The sequence below is a fragment of the Eleutherodactylus coqui genome, chromosome 1, assembly GCF_035609145.1.
Source record: "Eleutherodactylus coqui strain aEleCoq1 chromosome 1, aEleCoq1.hap1, whole genome shotgun sequence".
NCBI classification, from domain to species: Eukaryota; Metazoa; Chordata; class Amphibia; order Anura; family Eleutherodactylidae; genus Eleutherodactylus; species Eleutherodactylus coqui.
In genome coordinates, this window is record NC_089837.1 from 207,115,067 (window position 1) to 207,141,437 (window position 26,371).

The following is a 26,371-nucleotide window of genomic DNA, read 5'->3' on the forward strand; positions in this document are numbered from 1 at the left end:
GAAACCCGTGGCTGCCGACCGAGCACAGAGCAAGAAATCACTCTCTTGTCAGAGTCGCTTGGTTTTTCGCAGAACTAAAAACCAAATGACTGTTGGGCCGTATAAACAGGCAGTCACTCAACTATGAACAACTGCCTGTTTACCATTCACAGAAGGAATATGTAAAGCCGAGGAGCAGTAGTTGGGCAGTTGTCCGTAGGACTGTCGGGTACTTGTGTATCTGGTCAACACCCACCACTTCCGGTGTCGACAAGGGTAAGGTTGTTGGACAGCCAGGTGACGCCCCCTGTTCTTGATTGGCTGCAGGGCCAGGTCCTGGCACTCACCACTGTGGTCTCCCTTCTTGCTGGCATCCTTGGCCTGTCCGCTGCCACCACTCACCACTCCGGTCAGGGCTCACTGTAGTCATCGGGCTGTCTCCTGTCCTTGGCCTGTCAGCTCCTGCCACTGACCAGTCCAGTCTCCCTTCTGCGCTCAGGGCTGCTGTCTGCATGTGTGGATGGAGTGCCGCAGAGCCGGTAACAGCTGGAGGACAGGGGGTTGTCCTGTGCTGCGGATAGGTGCTCGTATCCTGGTAATGTCTGCATGAAATGGGGAGGCTGTCTGCAGGGTCCTGGTAGCAGCTTGGCTTTGGCCGCGGCGGCGTGGTGGTGGGGGGAATTATGCTGGCCGGCCGGCAATGTCCTCACAGCGTGGGGAATGATTCTTTGTGGGATGGAGGTTTAGTTTCAGTGTAAGGCTTATATTATTTGCTGTCAATAGTTCCATGTTACTGCAGCCGCGCTAGACATCTAACAATGTACAGCTAATAATGTAATCCTAACACTGAAACTTACCCTAACTCTCCATCTCAGCCATAACTCAATCCCTACGCTGCTACGACCTTGCAGCAGCTAGCCAATTAGGAAATTTGGGGGCGTTACCTACCCCTTAGCTGTCACTGAAGGTCTCCACCCATTAGTCTGGTGGAGACATAATACAATAGTACCGGACCGTCGTACCATGTAAACGTAGCTTAACTATGCACACTTGGCTAAGCTGGGAATGCATGTTTATGATGGTTGAGAGAAATAGCTGTGAGCCAAACGTGCATTTGGGCAACAGCTACTGAATGTTTATAGCCAATTTTTACTAGAGTTCTTTTCTTAGTAAAGCATCGGTCCAAGTGTAAGGACCGGCGGCTGTATATTACAGTTTACAGGAAAACCAATACACACATTTTTTTCACTTTGTGGCTGCTAATATGTTTTCACACACATAGAGCAGCTGGAAAAGCAGGTAGCATCCTGGCTGAGTGCCCAATATCCAGATTGTCTGCAGATATTACATTAGGATACATACATTCATTAATGCTACCCTGCTTGATCTGCCAGTGAGCAAGATAATTCCAACTGCTTAGCAGATGTCAGAGATCACCTGCTAAGAGACATTTCCTCCCACATGTGGCTACCTGCAAGAGGTGACCCCATTTATAAAGATTGTAGAATTTAAAGGGGTTGTCAGAGTTAACAAAACCTTTGTCACCGGGTTCCCCATGCCTTAAAATAAAAAATCAGCGATTACTTACCTCTTCCTGCTCCTTTACTCATCTCCCGCTGCCAGGTCTGGTTTCCTGTGACATCACTTTACAAGCTATCTACAAACAAGCTGCTGCAGCCAATGACAGCGCTCCGTGATCATGGCTCAGTGCTGTCATTGGCTGCTACAGCAGGTTTAAGTAACATCATAGCAGCCTTGTAAACAAAGACCACAAAGCCCAGAGCCAGCGCCTGGGGTCCAGCGAAGAGCGGGGAGTAACTGCTGTTTTGTTATTTTAATGCATGGTGGACCCGGTGACGGGTCTCCTTAACTCGGACAACCCCTTTTAATAGTTAAATGGTTGACTTGACTTCTTTTACAACAGTGGCACAAATGGTTGACAGTTACAAGTCACAAAGACTGGTACAATCACTTGAAGTTTGCAAAACTTAGTTTTGCGTCCATATCTAAGTCCACTACCAGGGGTAGGGGTGCAGCATAGCATATTGGTGAGCACAAAATCAGACTGTGATTCACGGCCTGATACCGCACTTGCCCGTGTGAAGTTAGCCTTAGGCCCAATGTCCACTGGTGGATCTGATTTGCGGGTGGTTCATGCAAATTAAGCCACCTATAGGGAAAAATGGGCATCTGCAGCTGAATTAAAGCATGCAAATTTGTTTTGCGGACCTTTTGTTCTGGAAAAGAAATTGCAGCACGCTCCATTTCAGTGTGGTTCCCGCACGGACAGTTTCTATTAAATTGTGGACGGGATGCGGATTCCGTGGGAAAGCAAGAGTTTAAGGAAAAACGAAAAACTCCACTGCGCATGTGCTTCCGCACACATCCACAGTGTAGAAAATAGAAGACTCGGACGGGTAAGCAGTGTCCTCGGCCACGGGCAGGGTCGGATTCCGCTGCGGGCTCCCACATGCAGAATCCGATCTGCCTGTGGACATTGGGCCTTAGGCTCACAGTCACTTGCTCTCTGTGATATCTGCTTTCAGTCCACTGGACCAGTCCTTGGTTGTGAAGCTCAGGCGTGCTTTACATTCGGTGAACGAAAAGGGTCCTAAGGCACCTTGTGATCTTACCGCAAATTGTTCGTCTGGCGCCAAACAGTGATTTTATATCCTGTGTGTATATGTATGTATATATATAATGTGTATGTGTGTGTATGTGTATATATGTGTGTATATATATATATATATATATATATATATACACACACACAGGATATAAAATCACTTTTTGGTGTCCAGGGTAACCCTTACACTGATGTAGGTGCTGTGCCACAATACTGGTATATACTGTGTGTATATGTATATACATACACACACACAAAATATATACCAGTATTGTGGCACAGCGCCTACATCAGTGTAAGGGTTACCCTGGGCCTAGGCTGACACTGGCACACAGTTATATAACCACGGGGAACACATATTCATTATTTTCCTTACTGTCAATAAATATACCACCTAAATCCACTGGATCGCAGGAATGTGAACGCTAATCACAACCCATTGAGCTGCAGTGCCCAACAGTTGTCCTATGTATTCATAGAAGAGATAGCACATACAGTTATTTACATACAAAGTACGTTAGAGATGAGCAAACGAGTTGCTACAAAACTAAATCACGTGACATTTTCAACATGTTGGGAAGAGCATCAAAGCATTTTTGTCCTTTAAAATCTCTTGGGTGGAGTAAACAGTATTCCACTGTAACCACGAGGCTGTACCTCTGCCAGCAGACCTGTTACACCACCGCTTTCACTAACACAGTTATAGCCATATGAATTGTTGGCTCCTATGGTCTTCAAGTTAAATTCTAGGCTAGTCTTGGCTCAGCGAATGTGTCCATCCTCTCCTCCCTTTGGGCTCGCAGGAACTATAAAAAAACAACCTATATATTTAGAGTTTACATCCACTTCCTTACACATCACAAATTGCAAAATAAGAATATCCAGTGAATGCGGAGGAATTCCTAAACTCGGACTCACATCTGCATTAGTACCTTTGCTCGCAGATCCGGTTTCTTTCGTCCGAAAGCTGGGCAGATGTGCAGAAACCGAACAGACTCCATTATAGTCAATGGAGTCCGGTCAGCGCTGTTCAGTTCCGTCCTTAGACAGAGCCGTTCGGCCATGGGGATTCCACCCTAAGTGACCTCTAGAATTGTTCAGCCTCTTACCTAAGCTCTCACTCATGACGTGAAGGTTGTGGGCTCAATCCCTGCATGGTTCAAATAGCCAGCTCAAGGTTGACTCAGCCTTCCATCCTTCCGAGGTCGGTAAAATGAGTACCCAGCTTGGTGGGGGGTAATAAGTAATAATGACCTGAAAGCGCTGCATAATAAGTTGCCGCTATACAAATAAGATTTATTTTATTTATGTATTTTACCTGGTGATGTAATATACATTATAATATATGCATGATGACATTACGCAATGAGCTAGAAATGATAGCATAGAAAGTGAATAAGTTAGGGCTTGTTCACATCAGCATGGGGGGATTCAGTTTTCCTGCTCTGAACGGTTCCATCTTATGCGGCACTATTTTGTACTGTTTTCTAGCGGAAAACGCTAGACGCTGATGTGAACAAATCCTAAATAGTTTACAGGAAGTGGGACAAGATCTTTCTATGTATTTTAGTATAAGCCTGTTAGCAAAATGCAGATGGTTCAGGCTGAGGAACTTTTAGGGCATGTTCACATGGGGTGGATTTGTTGCAGCATGTCTGCTGAAAGTCTGCAGGTCTTCATGTAGCTTTTAACATGGATTCTGGTGCAGAATTCACCCCTCATTGAGAAGAAGTGGATTCCGTAGTATAAACTTAAAATTAAATTCTGCACTACTTGTCAATTTCCACATGGATTTTGTGCTAATTTTTTCCACAGTGTATAGATGAGCTTTTCAAAATCTCATCCACTTTGCTGCTACTGTAAATGCCATGGATTTTCTGTGCAGAAGGTCTGCATGGAAAACCCATCCTGTGTGAACATGCCCTAAATGTTATACAGGTGTATATCTTATACAATAGGTAGTTTTTCCTGCTGATGATCCAATGTGTATGGAGGTTGACAGATTGGATCATTAGCAGGACACACCACCTATTGTATAGGATATAGATGCCTGTATATCTGGGGTACATTGGATCGTACATGTTTAGAGTTCACAACTGACCTAATTGTTCTACCCTGCAATGCATATAATGAGACTGCCACTAACCGTCATTGACAGAAGTGCTGCACCCTTGTTTTACTGCGGGTATGTATAAATGTGAATGTTCAGGGTTTACTTTTACTCTCGTCAAGGTCTTTACTGTATGCATAAGATTAAAGACACATGCACATGGCCATATAAGGTGACTTCATACACAGCGTACATGCTGTGGAATCTCCGCAGCATTTAGGCTATGCTCACTTGTCAAAATTGGCTGCACAGATGCTGTGTACATGGCTTGAGCTACTTGAGGTATCTGTGTTTTATTGTGGCCCCATTCTAGATGTAGATATGTAGATCAGCTTGTTTGATCCTTGTCTCTACAGCAGTCTGCTAAATGGTGCCCTTGTGGGCTATCCCTGGAATTTTGCCTAAAGTGCTACATTACATTCTATGCTGATTATTTTCAGATATTTCTGCTCTGGTCACATGCAAAGTTCAGGATTGCAAATAATAAAGAGCTCCTGATAGCTTATCAGGATTACTGTATATGGCAGATATAGAGCATGAAAGCTCCTACCCAACCTCTAAACTTTCCTCTGGGCTGAGGCTTCAGCTATCTCTAGCCAACAGTATAGCCATTCATTTACCATAAAGCATCAATTAGCTATAGAACCATGCTGGATGGATGAATATGTATGAACATGAAATATTGAGTGTGATTATGGAAATCATCATATGGTTTGGTTGTTATTTCACTCTCTAATTAACTGTATGTATATCTTTGTTTTGCAAATCTCTATGTAATTCCTTCGCATCAGTCATGCTGCCTACAACATGTGCACAGATTTAGCCGAACGTTGCCTGAAGTGAAGCAAGCCATGGCATTGTGTTCCATCACAGCGAATGACCTGAAGGCAACTGTTGCTTTCACATTATTTCAGATAACAGTTGGAAAAAGCTGAAACGATATATATCATATGTGTATTGCATAGTTCTCTGCAGCACCAATGGCTAGTCTGCATGTAGTAATTAGAGATATGCAAAAGATGCTTATATAAGATAGAAAATTCCATTATAAGCCATAGATTCACCATCTGAAATGAACCATTTCTGCACAGCATGTACATCAAAAGGGAAGACTATCCAGCTATCAAAATGAAAATGTGTTTTTTTTAGTATTTCTCCTTTGAAATTGGTGTTGAACGCTACCATAATTGCATTATTGTGCGGCAGACGACACTGCATCTTACAAACAGGCCATTCGCAGTAAGTAATGATCAGGAGCTCCAGGGAAGTGAGATTCCATTTAGTGAAATATATGTGATTCTATAACATTAGCCAGCGTTCTGGTTCACAGATAATTTACCATAAACTCATTTCCATTATCTGGATCAAAAAGCCCTGTCTGTAAATAAGGATGGAAAGTTCAATTATCCCCAGAGTTCTCTAGATACGGTGACTATTAATATACCGCCCAACCCTATAATTACAAGGCTTGGCACTTCACTTTTCTTCACTGACCCCATGATCTTCTTAACCTTTACAGCAGTTACAGACCTTCTGGTTAAAGGAGTTTTATACGGAACAATTATCGATCAGATCCAGCGAGAATCTGAAGGATTGTGAATGGAGGCCGGCGGACCGTAACGATCCCCAGCCAATCCACCTCCATTCACTACTGCTCCTCCATTCAGTCGTTCCTGTGTAAAAGCACAGGAACGTTTATCGTTAGGACGACCTATCTGTTGCATGACACATCATCCCGTGTAAAAAAAACCCTTAGACAGCTATGGTGGCTATATAATAATAAAAGGGTTGTCCCACTCCTAACTACAGGAAACAGACAGCTCCTTACATTGCACATGGCCCAGGTTGGTACTGCAGTCCTATTCACTTCAGTACCATTTGCATACCAGTCATGTGTTTCTAAAGTGTAAGGCAACATTTCCCAACCTTTTTTATCTTGCGGCACCTCTACCAAATATTTTTTTTTAACAAAAAAAAATCAAAAACACCTGATTTCTGCAGTCTAATTACATCCAGCACTTCAACATCACTCAAACTGTGGCCAAATGTCTCTCTCAGGCCGGCTGCTTACACTTGAGTCGGATTCCACATGCGTGAGCCCGCAGTGGAATCCGACCCGGTGCCCAGCCAGCATCCATGCCTACCTGCTTTTTTTCTTGGCCAATTGTATTGCGGATGATCCGCAGAGCGAGTCGTCAAACATACACAGTACAATTTAGTTTTTTTTAAATCGTGGCTTTTCCCGCGTTATCACTAGGTGATGACGTGGAATGTCATTGCGGAAGGGCCCTGGGTAAGACGGCTTCCATTGACTTAAATGGAAGCCGTCCATGGGGAATCCGCACAGAAATAGAGCATACTGCGATTTTTTTTTTTTTCTCCACGAGCAGAAAATTTGCAAATCATTTCCGCTCATGTAGAGAAAAACATGTTTTTTCATAGCATGATGTGGGCAATATTTGCTGTGGAATCCAGAGGCGGTCACCCACTCCGGATTACGCTATGCAAATCCACCCATGTGTAGCCCGCCTAAATTTCTCTTTAGCAGTATAGGTGTCACCAAACGTCTCTCTCCCCCCTCCTACATTGTAAGAGTTAGTTGCTGCCACTAATAGTCAAGACTTACTGCTAAGTCTCAGGCTACAGGTGGATGTGCCTTTTTTTTAATTGCAAGTCCAGGTTCAGCCTAGCAATTAACACGAAATCACAAGAATTAACTGCGGCAGCTAACACCCATGTACTAGCACCCTATTGCAGATAGGCATTATCACATGTATGGGTACCCATATGTATTACTACTACAGGGGGACATTGTGGCTATAATACAAAATTAATACATTTTCAAGTTTAAAAAAGGCCATCTTGTCAAATATTTATGTAAAGCATTTGGGCACTAATCTTCTATAAGCAGTTTTGATAGGCAATTACTTTGGGCCAGCATCACATCAGAATCTTGAGTTAGTTATATGGTGAGCAGACATGTAGATGTCAGTAGGATTCAAGGGCTGTTTACATAAAGCAACCATCAATGATCGTTGTTCCATTTATTCCAGACATTTGTATATACATAATAAATTTCCTGCATGTATTTGGGAACATTAAAATATATAACGTCTGAATGATTTAGATCACAAATTACAATTGTATAGGTATCCTGCAATATATAATATCCCACAATAAATTGCCTCTTTCAAACCTCGAACAATCATTTACAAATTGTTTAAACAGTATCTATCTAATGTGGATAATTCCTATCCATATGTGCGGTTGTAGGACCTCTCTATGAGACAGGTCCTACAACAAACAGCTGTTGTTGCTCTGGTGGACTCAACCCGGCTATGGTCACCAAATAATTTTATGGCGATCATGTAGTACTATAATTTCCCTGCAATATATAGCTGGAGACAGGTATGCTACATATGCTTTTTTAATAAATTACATTTCAATACCATTATAATTGCTTTTGTGCTTGTTTTGGTTCTCTAATTCACAACTAACAACCAATGTCCATCTTCAGTGCATTCCAGCCACATAAATCTTGTTATTTGTATAGCGCCAACTTAGTCTGCAGTGCTTTATTTATTACCCCCCACCAAGCTGGGTACTCATTTTACTGACTTCGGAAGGATGGAAGGCTGAATCAACCTTGAGCTACCTGTACCACGCGGGGATTGAACTTGCAACATTCAGGTCATGAGCAAGAGCTTAGGACTGCATTTCTGCTGCCTTAACACTCTGTACTACACGTCAGCCTCTTTCTCTTTCCCTCCCGTATGTACAGTTCACAAGCACTCTTCACTTTTCTAAGGTGCTCTCACACATGATTCTGTTAAAACGCAGCTTTTCAGTGTGTTTTCAAACTGCGTTTCCAAAAAGCGTTTGACAGCACTTTTTAACACACCCCATTAGCACAATGAGGGAATGAGGTGTGCTTAAAAGTGCTGAAATGCCTGAAAATAAAGAAGACAGCGTTCCAAAATCGAGGTGTTAGAAATGGGACCTGCCCCTTAGCAAACGGGGGCACACGGGCCCCCACATGTACTGTATCACTGCCGCGGACCAGCTGTGGGTGGCGCTCAAGGTGGGAAAAGACCTTTATCTGGGGCAGCCGTCAGCCAATCAATGCTGCAGACTCCCCCAACAGGTGATCCTCCTAACACTGAGAAACTGCCATCACGATTCATCCCAACTGCAGTCTATCAGTGCACTGTTGGCTGCGGGATTAGTCCAGGCGGTGGTGTCTGATAGTTAGTGGGGGGCAGACCATGCGATGTATCCAGGTATGTGCTGTTTATAATTATATATGTTTAACTCGGAATGCTGCACTAATCATAATAAATAGCTGCCAGTGTGAAAATGCCCCAAGGCTACCTATCATTGTTACAAAGACCTGTATAAAGAGTCTGACATTGAATTGCAGGAATGCTGCCATCCAGTAGGTGGCACTGCAGAGATATTATTCCATCTTTCTTATTTGCATATTACCCAGAGGAGCATGCATGGCCTTGTAAGTCTCCTCACTCACCTTCTAGTTGCCCGCCTTAAGGAGAGATGATAACCCTCCCGACCTATGTCATAGCCAAGCCAGGATCCTTTTGCACACTGATGAGGGGCAAATACCCCAAAACAGCTGTATGTATATGGATTTAGGCTTGGCTTTCAGTTTCCAATCATTGTTACAAAGACCTGTATAGAGCGTCAGACATTGATTTAAAGGAATGCTGCCATCCAATAGGTGGCGCTACAGAGGTATTGTTCCATCTTCCTTACTTGCTAAGGCTGCCTACACATGATTGAGCACGATAGCGTGTAAAAACACCTTCCATCACTTCTGTGAAGTAGTAATCCTCCGGCGCGGCTTTAGAAGATCGGCAAATGTTTCCCTTTGTTTTCAATGGGAAGCCCAGCATCACACTTGCGTGCACATCACTCGACGTGCGCTGTGTTTTACTGTCCCATTGAAAACAATGGGCGATTCATTTTGAGGAACGTGAAAAGATAGGACATGCCAAGATTTTTATAAATATTGCTTATGTATATGACTCCATTCAAAAGAATGGGGTTCATATCCGTGCAAGTTTTGTGAGTCTTATAACGCACCAAGCTCGTGTGAGATTCTCGGGCCCTGTGAAACTGGCCTATCATATTTCCTAACCTAAACCCTCCATCTAGCCAGCCTCTACCCTCTGCCTTGGAAACCTCACCCTCTTCTTCCCACTGCACCTCCTATCTGCTTACTCACACAGCTTTATGTATACATGTATAGCACCCTATGTGTATACCTCCTTATAACCTGTGAGCTCTTGCGACCAGGCCCCTCAGCCCTATTGTTTATGCCTCCCGCCAGTTTAATACTGTATGTCAAGACTGATTTTGTGTATGTTTGCCCTGATTTCGAAAGTGCTGTAGAATATGTTGGTGCTATACAAATAGAGATTAAACATTGCCAGGGGTTTATAAAGCCAGATTGCAGCTATCTGCATTCATGAGACAACCCTGTTAAACCAATCAGCAAACAGTTGTCTACATCTTGTTCTCAGACTATGCAGTAGCTTGTCATAAATAGCATTTGGCTGATCTGCAAAGCAATGGAGGCAATTTTCATAATAACAGAACTGGAATTTCCAGTTTTCTAAGACATATATTGTAAATGCTTCTAAAATGTTAACGTTGTCCCCAAGGTACTGCATACCTCCTCTTGCTCTTTATATTTCCATCCGTTCGAAAATACGGTGTATTTCAGAAAAAAATTGAGAATAATGTAAAGCACCATTAAAATATGAAAATACTGACTTTTCCTAAATCCGAGTCACAAATTATTTTTCAGAAATGAAATGTTTTTGCCGTTCTGCCAGAAGCTACTTTGGCACATTATTCAGTATATCCCTCCTGGTTATTACAGTTGTGATCCATCAGTTGTGACTGGCAGGATAAATACTTCTATTTCTTGATTCTTAACTGATTTGAAAAATAAATATGGCAAATAAAACGTCCTTTCACTGAACTTGTATTTCTTATCTCCGCTCTTCTCCAGTAAAACCATAATATCATTCCTCCTTGTACCATTACATTTCCTCCCTCTATATATAGGGTGTTTGTAAATGATCACATAACTCCTATCCTATGTTAAATAGAGGGCTCTTCTCTTTAGGCCGCCTGCAGACGAGCGGGTCGGATCCGGCAGCGAGAAATCTCGCCGCGCGATCCGACCCCAGAGCCTGCAGGGACGAGCGCGTACTCACCCGCGCCTGGCGGCCCCGGCTCTTTGATGTGCCGGCTGCCGCGCAGCCGGCGCATGCGCAGACCGGAGCCGGCGGCCAGGTGAGTGCGTGCCCCGCAGGAAATTAGAACATGCCGCGGTTTGTTTGCCGCGCGAGATTTCGCGCGGCCAAACCGCGGCCGTCTGCATAGGAGTGCGTATTGTAATGCACTCCTATGCAGACTTTCAGCGGCGGAAATCCCGCGGGAAATCCCGCGGCGGGATTTCCGCTCGTCTGCAGGCGGCCTTAGAAAGTATTCCAAGTTAAACAGAGAAAAATGAAAATAGCTGCAATCCAATTAAAGGAAGTGCTGTGAAATCCAGTAAATAAGATCAGCTTTCAGCCCCAGTAATTATATTGTGCTTGCTCCAACACCATTGCATACAGAATGTCTGCTTTTGCTGAACATTATGGTCAGATACATTTGCTAAGGGCAACATTACATCAAATGCACTTCCAGGTACATCACGTCAACATGTTTTGGGTAAGAGTGAAAGCTCCATCAATTTGTCCCAAAGTTATTAGGAAAGTTGTAATTATTTAATTAAATGACTATTTCTCATCTCGATCCAATGTAGCAATAAGTCAGTCCTGGAATGCAAAGTACTGCTCTCGAAGTTGAGCAATAAACCACAGAAAACTTACCATGTGACATCTGTAATCGTCCTGGAATGATGTAATTCCTCCGCACTCTGGCAGGACCCAATGTCCAAGAAGCCACTTAGTTCTGCTCAGTAAGTTTTGAGGGTTTCAGGTTTTTAGTAAAATACTGAGCTTTTTACATTCCAGTTGAAAGGTAGCTTAGTGAACAAACCAGACAGATCTCAGAAGGGCAGTAGCTGCAAATCAGAGCTGGTAATGACCTCCTTTGGAGATAGCGGTTAAGCATTTGGTTTATGCAAATAGCTGCACTGGTTATTGGTCCTTCATAATCACTTTGGGCCCCACATACCTGATCCTAATACAAGGCCATTTCACACCTTGGTTAATTCAGTCCCAAGGTAATGACCAGAAAAGTAAAATACCTCTTCTCTGCAGCCACACAAGTAAATAAAGTTACTTCCTTTTGCTGCCTCCAAACCGTCCAAATCCATCCCCCATATCACCTATCCACAAGGAAGAGTTGTAAATCACATCTACCCCCCTGTAACCCCCTCTAATGGGCTGAGAGAATCATCTCCTGCTGAGTTTCCTGGAACTGATAAGGTATAGTCCTGATAGATAAAATACCAATAGGGTTGTACAAATAAACAGAGTAGTAACAGGATACAGACAAGGCTATATAAAGCTACACAACCATGTCTGTGTTTGTCAGCAATACAGTTTTTGTTTATTTCATAGATTCCTTTTTATATTGATGCTTGGCAATGCACCATGTGATTGTTTTATAGTCTGTGTAGTGTACTTTTCAGTTGTACTATATAACTCAGTGCTAGAATGCTCTTTGTTTGGCATATATGATAGTTATGGATTCATAGCTTGCCGCAGGGACGTAACAAAACAATTTACTTGTCTGTATTGAACAATGTATGCAAAGTTGAAGTGGCAAAAGTGTTAAAAACTACAATGGGCCATGGGTGGCATGGTGCTTGGGCTGTAGACTACTTCATGATAGCATTCTAATCATTGATCATGCAATAGTTAGTAAATATCCAATGTGATATATTTATTGTGATGAGCAATAAATATTAATAATATAGTCGTGCATGCTTAGCTTGGATGAGTGCATGTATTTTCAATAAGGGTAGGAGAATAGGTTGTTGCCAGATATAGTTTCCAGCAGCCTAAGGCCCCCTGTCCATGGCAGAGGTGGAATATCGCTAGCGATATTCCACTGCGGGGGATGAGGTGGGAGAGCTGACAGGTCTCCGAGATGAGCCTATCTGACAGATAAGCTCACCGCAGAAAATTGCGGCAATTGCAGCATGCCGCGATGTAGATCCCGCGAGCGGAGAATCGCTATGATTCTCTGCTCGTGGACGCCGGCGCTCTGCTTTCCATAGCAACCCTATGGAAAGCTTCACAAAGCATAATCTGTGGGCGATTTATCGCCAGCGGATCATCGCCTGTGGACAGGCAGCTTATCTCTCAAAAGGATTGGGTGTATTGCAATTTAACATGCCAACCCTTCTTTTCCTTGAAATCTGCCATCAGAGAGAGTTAGGATACTTGAATGAACAATATTTTATTCTTTTGTTAAATGTAAAGCTGTTCTTCAGTTTTATGTATCTTACTAAGCAGATTTAGAAAATAACTTTTTCGTTTTGTATTAGTTTAGTTGTTAAATATTAAATGTTTTAATCTGATTTCAAAATCCTATAAAAGTGAAACTGCTAAGAAAAGTATAAATATAACCAGGGTGATTTTACTAATGATCCCACAGGGCATTCAATGATGGTTGGTACGCAGTACTACAGACGCCAACCATAGACCTGCATACCATGCATTATCGTATGCCCTACAGGACCGTAAGCGATATCCCATATGCTATATTTATACTTTTATTGACTTTTTTACTATTATTGGTATACTTTGCTAATGTTTGGTCCTGTATGTTGGATTGGGTGAACCTTTGTGGAGAAAACCTATCAAGGCCATGTATGGCACCAATTTTGGGAGGGGTATCGTCTCTCTTTAAGGAGAGCACCTAGAAGGTGTGTGGAGACACCTAGGTGAGTCCTAGGTGTCTCCACACAGCTTCTAGGTGCTCTCCTTAAGGAGACACGATACTCCTCCTGACCCACATCATATACCTGCCTCTCACTAGCCAAGCCGGAAACCTACTGCACACTGTAGGGGCAGATGAGGGACGAATCACCGAAACAGCTGTCTGTGCATGGATTTCTGGCTTGGTTTTCAATTCCCAATCATTGTTTTAAAGACTTGTTTAAAGGATCTGACCTTGATTGCTGGTTGATCAATTCTTGTTTGGTGTAAACAGGCAATTGTTTGTTAATACCTGTCCTGTTTTAAACCACCCTAATTTAGGGTACTTTTACACAGGCCGACGGTCACCCAAGGAATTGCTCAAAAAAGCAATTACAGGCAACTGTTCAACCATGTAAACACGGGACCTGGCAGACTGAGTAAGTTGAAGTAAGAGTCACTTGGTTTTCAGCTCGCCGAAAAACCAAGCGACTGTTGAGCTGTGTAAACAGGTAGCTCTTTCTTTATGAACGATTGACTGTTTTTGCTGAAATAGATGGCCGAAATAGATCTTTAAAGCATTCCGCTTCCAGTCAGTGAGCAATCATTGCTCCTGTGTAAAAACACAGGAACGATAATCACTATTACGGCTGCTGGGCGATTAAGCGCTAAACAGACATCCCGTGTAAAAGTACCCTTAGTCTACAGTCTACTGCATTAAACAGATATTACAATGTTACTGATGTATTAAACAAAAATCACAGAAGGTGGCCATACTTAGGCTGCCTGCACACGCAAAGCCGGATTCCACATGCGAGATCCCACAACGGAATCTGACCCTGGCAGCTTCAGCGTCCGTGCGTACCTGTAGTTTCTCTACTTTTTCTGTACTGCGGATAGTCCGCACGGCTCATCATTGTACATGCGCAGTACAGATTTTTTTTCTTAATCTCCTGCTTTTCCCGCATCACGGGCCACAGGTCGGACAGCCTCCATTGACTTCAATGGAGGCCATCAGCGCGGAATCCGCGCAAAAAATGGAGGGATTTTTTTTTTAATAAGCGGAAAAATTGCAGTCGCTTTCTGCTCATGTGAGAGGACATGCGGATGCTCCATTGGTTTGAATTGGTGCGGAAAGCCGTGGATCATCCGCGTGGGAGGCTATCGTGGATTCCGCACTTCAAATCCGCCCGTTTGCAGGTGGCCTCACTGGTATACCGATACAAAATACAAGGGGAGGTATAGACACCACATCCCTCAGACAAATTGCTATATGAAGGAGCGCTGCATAGGTGCAATATATACTGATGACTAACCACTCGCATGTCTATCAGATATGGTGGGAGGGTAGCTGCTTAGTATTATACGTTCAAATAAATAAGGCATACAAATCCGTGTAGTGCACCATGCATTCTTACAGCCGATTAATAACTCTCCATATTGTTCAGCCCATCCAGCTGCCCTGCACCTCAAAAGTGAACCGCACTAACACTGACACCCTGGACTCTCCCAGCGTTTGAAGCCAGACTTCTTGATGCAAAAATACCCATAAATACGAGGTATTGGTTAATATTTTAGCCAAAATACACCCTAAACTAAAGTTACAAAAAAATCACAGAATAAGCACATAGGAATTCAAAAAATCATAGAAGGCGGCCATACTTACCGGTATACTGATACAGTGCAGTACAATACTCCTCCATATAGCATGCACTGCTTGCATGTTATGGGATATGGTGTGTACACCTGTCCTTGTATTTTGTATCATTATACCAACAAGTATGGCCGCTTTCTGTGATTTTTGAATTATTATGTCTGTTTTTCTGTGATTTGATGTATTGGAACAAGACAAAGTACAAAACACGGGTATGTGAGGCTTTACTAGTCATCTTCCAGTGTAAAGTCATTTCAGTCAGTCAACTTCAGTTCAACATTGAACAAGTATGAGTCATTTATTGCTTTCTCTATCCTCACATTGACTATGTTATTCAGTAAAATAGTACAAAAATTAATTAAGGGCTCGTTCACATCAGCGCTGGGGTTTCCATTTTGAATAGGAAACAGCAATAAGATCCATCTTATGATGGAACTGGAACAGTGACAAATAGACACCATTGGCTAAAATGGGGTTAATTTGGTTTCCATTCAGCATTTTATATGACAAAATGCACACTCTGCTAGCCCTTCATAGTTTTTTAGCAGAAATCGGGGATCAAGACTCCGAATGGAACCTCCAACACTGATGTGAATGAGACCTAAGAATAGAAACAAATGTAAAGTAGTAAATCGAATAGTTCATGCAGTAAAATAGAATAGTCCGTGCTGTAAGGTCTTATGTAGTGTTTTTATTCAGACTTTATAATCAGTGGTCCCTGATAGTTGAGATTTCTTAGGCCTCCTTCCCACAGATGGATATCCGCCGCGTAATTCGTGGCGGAAATCTGCTGCTTTGCCCGCAGCTATTAGGTTCTATTGAAGCTAATAGCTCAGGGCTCACGGTGCGGAATTCCACCGCGGAAATCACCCGTCCTCACCCGTGGCATGCTCTATTTGCCGCGGGTGTACGCGTGGACGGCTTCCATTGCAGCGGAAGATAGCGTGAAACCGCTTCCCCGCCTACTGCCGCGTCATATGATGCGGCCGGCGCGTCCTATGACACGGCCAGCCGCGTCATGTGACGGGGCCGGCGTGTCACATGACGCGGCAACGCGTCACGCCGAAGCGTCATGCGGGAGCGAGGACGCCGGATCCGCAGGTAAGTTTGGGGGTCTCTGGGGGGCGCCGTGACAGCCGTGTGCAGCCGGCCTAAGGGAGTAAAATCTGTAGCTGGGTTTCCTAACATTATTTATGATTTATACTTCTTAAGTAGGAGTTATGTCACAAAACCTGGATAATGTGTGCAGTGATGTCACAGTTAGGGATAAGAGGCATAGTAATGTGACAAGTATATATAACTAATACTGAATTGTCACAATACCGATTATAGTGAACAATTATCTGTCTGTGCAGGTATAATAAAGAAAATGATATCATAGCGATCATTGTCACATTGTATCACTGTACATGAGGATAATACACAGAGTGATGTCACAGCAAATGGATAATAAATGCTGTGGAGTAACAGGAAATGTCATTGCATTAAGTTATGTCATAGTATGGGAATAACCTGCACAGTCATGCCACATAACAGGGACTATAAACATAGTAATGTCACAGCTAATTACATAGGACCACAGTGATCTCACAGCACAGGAATAACAAAACGACAGCATAATACAGGCATAATGCAAAAAGTAATGTCACTGTATAGAGATTAAATAACAATATTCCCCAAGGGCTTCAACCACTCTTTCAAAAGATCGCTGGTTTGACTATAAGCTAATATAATCCATCATTTGTACAGAGCAGACACTTTTGGACCAAAAGGATGTCATTCAATCACTATAAACTGCCATATACTTACTGACACAGGAGGGCAAACATGTGCACCACCTCAGCCTGCAGGTAGCCATACTGCCAAATGTTTGCCCTCCTGTGTCAGTAAGTATATGACAGTTTATAGTGATTGTTTGTTTTTATATTTCCCTTTCTGTGATACATTTATATTAGAGTGGGGACTTACAAAACGCGAGGAGCCTTGACGATTGGTGTGTGAGCTCAAGTATTTTGGCCAAAATCCAACTAATGCCTTGCATTTATTATCTATTATTCACATGCTTTTAAACGCCGGGGGAGCCCAGGGTGGCAGTACCAATGTGGTTCACCTTTTGGGGTGCAGGGCAGTCCGCCAAACTATTATGGTGTCATTAATAGGTTGTTGGTTTGCATGGTGGACTACATGTATCAGAAGGTTTGCCACTTTGTATCTACTTTGTGCAGGAGTATACACTAAGCAGCTAACCCCTCTATATTAAGAGGCTGTGTGAGTGGCTGTTTCATCGGTGTCCCTCACAGGTGTAATTAGCTCCCTGATTTGGAAGTTTGCTACCTGCATGCTGAGGGGATGCAGCTATCTGCCCTCCTGTGTCAGTAAGTATATGACCGTTTTCAGTGATTGTTTTTATATTTTCTTATCAGGGATACAAAAGGATGTCATTAGATTAAAAAAACTAAAATTTCCCCTATATTTTTGCTTCTGCAGCTGTTAGGAAGAACGGAGGTGTTTTGTTGCAATTAAGAACTTGTTGGCCTTCCAACTAATTAATTTTATAATAGATAATGAGGGCAGATATGTAGCATTGATTTGCCTGATTAACAATATGACCTACACATTAGTATTACTGTATTCCCCCCTAATGTGTATAAATATTCATTAATAAATGACCTTTTTGATTTACTATCTCCTAATAAAAAAGGCTTTCTTTTGATTTGTGGATATTTCAACATGGTTGTATCCCCGCTTTCTGGACAGATCTTCCCAAACTCCACAAAATATCTAAAATCTATCATAGCCCCTTCTCAAAAAGGATCTTTATGATCCTTGGAGAATAACTTTTTCATTTCTCAGAGAATGAGTACCTCTTCCATTCAAAACCCCACAAAACGTATTCTAGAATCAATCTAATGCTACTGCATAAATGGCTTCTTCAAAGAATGATGTGCTCTAACATAAGCCCCATCACGTGGTCAGACCACGCTCTAGTGTCATGCCAAATACTAGAACACTTTAACCAATCCCCATACCCTTTTGGTGGTTAAATAATTATTTTCTAAATAATCCACTTATTAACCCTTTCCAATCCACTGTCTGACGTCTAAAGACATTATGATTTAATATTGTACAGCTCTGATGTTGAAAGACGTCCGTCGGGGCTCTCTTACTGTATATTGCCAGCCTCTCTGCTGTCGGAGCCTATCCAACGTGTCACCTCACGCAGTACTGGCTTTAGCCAGCATATAGCGCTGTTGTATAATGACAGAAAAAGAGTAAGCCCCCTAGGAAAACCAGGATACAAATTGGATTGGAAAGGGTTAAACACAAAAAAGAAGATTCTCTCAAAGAATACTTCTACCTAGATGACACCCCGATACTACACAACCAGTCACCTCTGGTGTGCTCATAAAGCTTGGCAGCTCAAGATAAAAAAAAAAAGCTGATATTTGGTCTATAATGCAACTTTTTTTAAGTCTAAGTGACATATGCCAGATTTATGAAAGCTATGCAACTATTTTCCTTATTATTTACACCTGGTCACATCATTTTACTTTGTGGGCATGATTGAAGTTGTGCAATGGTTTAGACCTGATTTATAAAGTATGACTTTTTAAAAATAAGTCACACAAAAAGTTGCATAGCTACTCCATTCCGGAGGAGGTGTATCTCCAGGTCCAACTTTCACACCACAGAGAAAGAAGGTATTTGTGTCTAATGTAACATACAGTGTGTGACTCTGTGATGAATTTGTCTCATAATAGTTCCGTACTTCGTCTAAAAGTCGCACATAAAAGTCTCATATGATAAATCTCCCCCTAAGTGTATTAATGATAAAATAACCTCCTTAGAACAAATTCATAAAACTAATTAATCACAAGATATTTATAGCAAACTCAAGAGTATGTTATGAGCTATATCAACTACACCAGCACAGACATGAATATAACCTAAGGAAAGCTAAAGCCGAGTTCTGCTGGCAAGGCAATAAAGCAGGGATTATTCTAGCAAATAAACTGAAAGTCAAAACCTGCAAACAAAAAATTCTGTATATAATTCAAAAAATAATAAAATTTATAACCCTCAAAAAATTGCAAACAGCTTTGTGGAATGCAGTGCCTCTTTATATAACTTAAAGGGGTGGTCTCGCGAAACCAAGTGGGGTTATACACTTCCGTATGGCCATATTAATGCACTTTGTAATATACATCGTGCATTAAATATGAGCCATACAGAAGTTATTCCACTTACCTGCTCCGTTGCTAGCGTCCTCCTCTCCATGGTTCCGTCTAAATTCGCCGGCAGCTTGCTTTTTTAGACGCGCTTGCGCAGTCCGGTCTTCTCCATTCAGCACGAGCCGCTTCAGTGTGCTCCCCGCTACAGCTCTTCTGCGCATGCGCAGATGAGCTGTCACTGCTCGGGAGCGCGCTGGAGCGGCCATTCTGTACCATCCTCTGTTAGAGGAAGGTGCAGAGCCGCCCAGCTGTCCGGAGAAGCCGCCCAGCTGTCCTGCCCTCCAGCTGTCCTGCCGTCCAGGTAAGTGATGGGCCGGGGGGGCTGCCGCTGCGCCGGGGGGGGGGCTGTCGTCGCTGTCGCTGCGATGGGGGGGGGGCTGCCGCTGCGATGGGGGGGCTGTCGCTAGGCCGGGGGGGGGCTGCCGCTGCGATGGGGGGGCTGTCGCTAGGCCGGGGGGGGGCTGTCGCTGCGATGGGGGGGCTGTCGCTAGGCCGGGGGGGGCTGTCGCTGCGATGGGGGGGCTGTCGCTAGGCCGGGGGGGGCTGTTGCTGCGATGGGGGGGCTGTCACTAGGCCGGGGGAAGCTGTCGCTGCGATGGGGGGGCTGTCGCTAGGCCGGGGGGGGGGCTGTCGCTAGGCCGGGGGAACTAGCGCTGGGCCAGGGGGGTAAGTGATGGGTCGGGGGTGATGTTCACTGACAGGTGAAGGCCCCGGAGCCCAGCGCTGGGCTCCGGGGCCTTCACCTGGGCTCCGGAACCTAACGCTGGGCTCCGGAACCTAGCGCTGGGATCCGGAACCTAGCGCTGGGCTCCGGAACCTAGCGCTGGGCTCCGGAACCTAGCGCTGGGCTCCAGAACCTAGCGCTGGGCTCCGGGGCCTTCACCTGGGCTGAGGGTCTAGCGCTGGGGAGCCGGGAGCGTAGCGCTGGGGAGCCGGGGGCTAGCGCCGGTTACCTGCTGCCTGGCGGTGGGTGACTGCTCGGCGGCTGCGGGGCGTCTGGTCGGCGGCTGCGGGGCGTCTGGTCGGCGGCTGCGGGGCGTCCGGTTGCCATGGAGACACAGCTGGCAGCGTCTCGGGAGCGCGCACGTCGGGCTGCAGCGAGCGACGGGGAAAGAGCCGGCGGCCATCTTGGGGAAACTTTTATAAGTTGCTGAAACGCTGGAACGGTAAGTACGAACCAGCTAGGAAAGTCATTTACAGGGGTAATTAGTAATGTATGTTTAATTAGGGGGACTGGGCAAAAAAAAAAAATCACTGCTTCCTCGAGACATCTCCTTTAAACAAGCATACTGACACTCCCCAAACCAAACCAAACCACTATGGAATTAATTAATTTATTTTTAACCAATATACCTTTACCCAAATTATCCAATGATCATATTTCCACTCGAAATAATAGCATTATACCCCTTGAAATGTCAAAAATTATTGTTTCTTTAACCCTTTCCAATCCACTGTCTGACGTCTTAAGACATTAGGATTTAAGGCTGTACAGTTCCAATGTTGGAAGACGGCCGTCAGGGATCTCTTACTGTATATTGCCAGCCTCTCTGCTGTCAGAGCCTATCCAATGTGTCACCTCATGCAGTACTGGCTTTAGCCAGCATATGGCGCCGTTGTAGAACGGCAGTAAAACAGTAAGCCCCCTAGGAAAACCAGGATACAAATTGGATTGGAAATGGTTAAAACATAATAAATCCCCTGGTCCTGATGGGCTCACTAATGAATATTACAAAACCTTTGGTAGCATCCTGATCTCATACTTGACACCAACATTTGTCTCCATTATAGATTTAGCAGTCATTCACCAAGACATGTTGTGAGCATTATTAATTACCCTCCCTAAACCAGGGAAACCACAGGACAAACCTCTCATATCCCTATTAAACACAGGTTTTAACATATTTTCTGCCCAATAGTAGCAAATATTATCCCAAACCTAGTTGACTTGACCAAGCAGGCTTTGTCAAGCATAGACAAACCAGAAATGGTACTAGAAAATGTATCAACCTTATCTACAGTGCTGGGGTGAATCAGTTACCTTCTCTGCTTCTATTCTTATATGTGTAAGAGGTAACCAAATGTGGTTTCTCTGAGAATATGTTCAGAGCTGTAACGACTGTATATAGTTCACCATCTGAAGCAGTATATACATCCTATCTTCTGTCCAATTCCTTTTTTATTAATAAAATCACAAGACTGGGGTGTTCATTATCACCCTTAGTATGTGTACTTTCTATAGAACATCTAGCAGTATCAATTTTGGAAATGCAGAACATAAAATAGGTCTTTTTGTGAATGAGATTATCCTGGCCCTTAGCGACCACTTACATTTTTACTAGAGGTTATAAATAAAGATGAGCAAGCACCCAAATGCTCGGGTCTGCGTTATTCGAGCTTTTTGTAAAATTCGAGAGCTCTACTCGAGTAACGAACCCCATTGACTACAATGGGAGACTCGAGCATTTTTGTATGTGGGACGCCGGGTCCCGAGCTTTTTTTTTTTTCTTTTTCTTGGTCCATGTTCTCTCTCGCTCTCGCTCTCTCTCTCTTTCTCTCTTCCCTGCCTGCCAGACAAAAAAATTGCTAATGTCACGCGCTGCGTCGCGGCGGGGAGGGGCCAAGACAGGCACGCCACAGCGAGGAGGAGCCAAAAACTGGGGCGGGGTCGAACACGATTTGATGCTCGCTCAAGTAACGAGCACCATCGAGTATGCTAATACTCGAACAAGCATCAAGCTCGGCAGAGTATGTTCGCTCAACTCTAGTTATGAATGCTTTGGAGTTATGCAGTAAGGTTTCTTATATAAACTTAATATGACATGGTGTCAAGATGACATCTACAATATCTTACATTTCAATTATCCTTTTTAATGGAACAATAACTCCAAAGTTTACTTTACTCGATAGTATACTTATATCTAACGTGCCCTACTTCCAACCTACTGCTGACCAGTTTTAAAGCAATTGTTGAAAAACTTAAAACGAACTTACAACTAATGAAACAACATGTAATTTCATGGTAAGGATGAATTGCAGCAGTTAAATTAAAATCACAGAGGTGAGAGAAAAAAATGTACAAAGACATAACTCACAGAAAAAGTAGCCAAATATGCACCACCTGATAAACTGCAGGGCAGGCTCAATCATCATATACTGCCCTGCAATTTATCAGGTGATGTGTATTTGACTACTTTTTCTGTGAGTTGCATCAGTTAAATTAGGATGATGATTGTCCGTCAAATCCAATATTTGTTTTGCTACTTGCTTATCCCTTTCCCCATTAAATACCTGAAAGAACTTCAGACCACCATATCAAAATTTATTTGGAGAGATAAACACCCTCCTGTTCAGGCTGCCCTTCTATAGTAAACAGTATAGAGCCTGCATCTCGGACCAAATGCATTTCTTGTGGTTTAACGATAGAGAACTAGGGTAGGTTTAGATGTCTGGCAAATTCTCACCATAAAGAACTGTGTTAAATTTCGCTCTATCCTACATCCCCTTGGAAACTTTGGAATTATATATTCCTGAACTAAAACTTAATACTTGGTTGGTTTCAGGACTGACCAGTACATGAGATTTTTGTGGTAATGATGGCTTATCTCCATTCAATTATATATGCAATATACATCACATTCCTAGAAATGAATTCTCTAAGTATCTTCAATACTATAAGACGTCATATCAAAATGGAATGTGCCTGTGTTATGGTCTTTATCAAAACTCTATCTGAAATACAGATTGCATAACAGCTTAGAAAGGGTTTATGCCCAAGTTATGACATTTCACTTGAATCTAATTCCAATACTCTACTTCCATTACTTCAGAAATTGGAAAATGATTTGGAAATATTAATATCTTCTAACCGGTGGCAATAATTCTTTTCCCTAATCCCCAAATTATCTAAGTGTGTAAATCATTTAGAGGTCTCTAAGAAAATTCTCTATAGACGGTATTTCACCCCCAATAGCATTGCAAAAATGTACTCAAACATACTATCTACATGTTGGAAATGTAATGTCATGAATGCAGATATGAAACATCTGGTGGAACTGCAAAGAGATTTTAACTCTTTGGTAGCAATTTCAAATTTTGTAATCATAATTATGTGATTCTTACCTGTTTACCGCTCTTTCCTCACCGTGGACTCGCTAAAACTGCTTATTGGTGCCCTCATCCACTCTCAGCTCGATTATTGCAACTCGTTGTTGATCGGCCTCCCCTGCACCAGACTCTACCCTCTCCAATCCATCCTGAATGCGGCAGCCAGGCTCATCTTCCTGTCCAGCCACTACTCGGACGCCTCTGCCCTGTGCCGGTCACTGCACTGGCTGCCCGTTAAATACAGAATTCAATTTAAACTTACTACCTTCATCCACAAAGCCCTCCACAGTGCAGCGCCCCCTATATTGCCTCCCTCACCTCAATCCATCACCCAGGCCGGGCTCTCCGCTCTGCTAATGAAACTAAACTGTGCACCCCTTTAATTCAAACTTCTCATTCCTGCCTCCAAGACTTCTCCAAAGGCTACCCGAGCAATCCAGGACTCGCAGAACTTCAAGCGTGCTCTAAAAACGCACCTCTTCAGGGAGGCATACCACATTCCCTAAACCAAACCCCTCCATACCCCGCCTGATCACATGCTCCCTGACCTATTGACTGCAATCCTTGCCAGCCATCATCAACTGCCCCTGCAGTCATACCGATTCTGCCGTCACATGGCTAAGTGTCTGACCATTGTCTATGTCTATAGCATCCCTCACTCTCCACCTCACCATACGGTGCACATCTCCAGCCCCTTTACCTTCTGTATCACCCCATTACTTGTAGTATGTAAGCTCGTTAGAGCAGGACCCTCACCTCTACTGTTTCCATCAACTGATTACTATGTAACCGTGGCTCTGTAATGTTTGTACTTTTGTCTTTCTGTATTCCCCTTGTCTATGTAAGCGCTGTGGAATATGTTGGCGCTATACAAATGAAGATTATTATTTACAATGTTTGTTATCAATAGATCTGAAAATATTCCCCTATAAGCATAAAACTATAATTACACATGCAATTATTGCTACCAGATTTAAAATGGCTAAATGCTGGAAAAGATGGAAAGATCCTGGTCCATCCCTCTCGCAGAAATTATAAGCACAATCAGGCCTGTTTCACACGAGCTACAAAATTGCACGATTTTGTAGCGATGTGACATTGCTTCCAAACGCATGTATGTGAAGCCCATGGTCTCCAATGGGTTCTTTCATATGAGAGACGTTTTGTAGCCTAAAAGAACCCATTGGAAACCATCAGCTTCATATACATGCGTTTGGAAGCAATGTCGCATCGCTACAAAATTGTGCGATTTTAAAGCCGTGTGAAACAGGCCTAAATTCTACAAAATGTGGATATGGTTAATTTCTCTTCATAATAAAATTCTCCACTTTTAAACATTGGGAATTATTTTATAAATTTGCCTCTTTCTGTCACCCTTTTCAGTTGTTTTTTACTTTACATCCTCTTTAATGCTTTTAAAGATAATATATATGTACAAATTGAGTGTGATTTCTTTGTACCATTTAGGGCTAATACCCACGGCTGGGCTTTTGCCGCGTGAAACGCAGAGGAAACCCGCAGCGTTATCTCGCAGCTATTAGGTTCTATTAAGTCTAATAGCTCAATATTCACTCTGTGAAAATTCTACAGCAGAATTCTGCAGTGTGAAAGAAACCGCGGCATGCTCTAATTGCTGCGGAAAAACGTGAGTCCGTCTTCCACGGAGGCCGCGGAAGTATCGCTTGATTACTCAATACCGCCCATCGCCAGCTGCGTCATCGCCCACTGCCGGCGCGTTATGTGGTGTACTGCATATGCTTGCTGGCTCGCCGGACAGGACTGGAGCGGTGGATCCAGAGAGGTGAGTATGGGGTCTTTGGTTTGCGCTGTGACGGACTCCGCTGCGATATTCCACTGGCAGAGTCCGTCACAGCCCTGGGCATGAGGCCTTATACATTGTAACTTTGTCTGCACCTATATACATTCTCTTTTCAAATATTTTTCTAAACACTTAATGTTAAAAAAAGACAAAAACCAAAAAAATTATATTCCACTTGTCATTAGGCCCAAATAGGCACTAGATGCATCTTTTCATTCTCTGTAGTTACGTTCCTAAGAGTTTTCAAGGAAATCTCTAATGGCAAGATGGTTGGGAATCCCCAACAGGATAGACTACTGTAAATGGCAGCATGTTTTTGAGTAGAGGGGTCATCTACCACATATGCTCATCCATTAACATTATGTTACTGCTTTCAGATCACATTTTCTGGTGGTTGTCCTTATCTACAGGGGCCCCTTTTGTCCCAGTTTAGTTGTTTGATTCAATGACATGCACCCTGACTGAATGAATTGTATTCTTTTATGTGTCTGTCCTTTGTTTCTGCGTGCTGAAAGAACAAAATGAATACGTCACATCTGATGTGTGAATGAAAAACAAGCCAAAGACCATCTTGCACTTAGTGCTCACTAGTTGGACTAATGGATTTCATTCTTATATAATCTACAGTTTTCTTTTTTAACTATTTGCGATTTTGTGCTAATGAATTTAAAATAAAGATATTAAAGAGGTTATCCTATCGCAGCATTTTATGGCTGAGATGAGAAACTCACATTTTTTTTCCTGACCACCTTGCTGGGTGTTAAGGCTGGTTTAGACACAATGATTATCTATGTCTTTTGAGCGAGTTTTGAGCAATATTCGTTGTGTGCCTTTAAGTGCAAAGATCACTTTGCGCTCCGAGTAGGGGATGCAGAAGACAAGTGGGGCTGCTTGTCTTCTGCATCCCGCTGTTCTCTGCTCGAAGCGCCCGACTGTTA

The 26,371-nt window shown here is 43.2% G+C and overlaps 1 protein-coding gene across 1 annotated transcript in view; it reads right to left on the reverse strand.

Annotated features, from left to right (window-relative positions):
• Nucleotides 1-11,697, reverse strand: part of SASH1 (SAM and SH3 domain containing 1) — a 203,897-nt gene extending 192,200 nt beyond the window's left edge. The window contains exon 1 of the mRNA XM_066605454.1: nt 11,621-11,697. Within this exon, the coding sequence (XP_066461551.1) occupies nt 11,621-11,623 (3 nt within the window). The 5' untranslated portion in view covers nt 11,624-11,697. The remainder of the gene's footprint in view (nt 1-11,620) is intronic.
• Nucleotides 11,698-26,371: the final 14,674 nt, after the last annotated feature.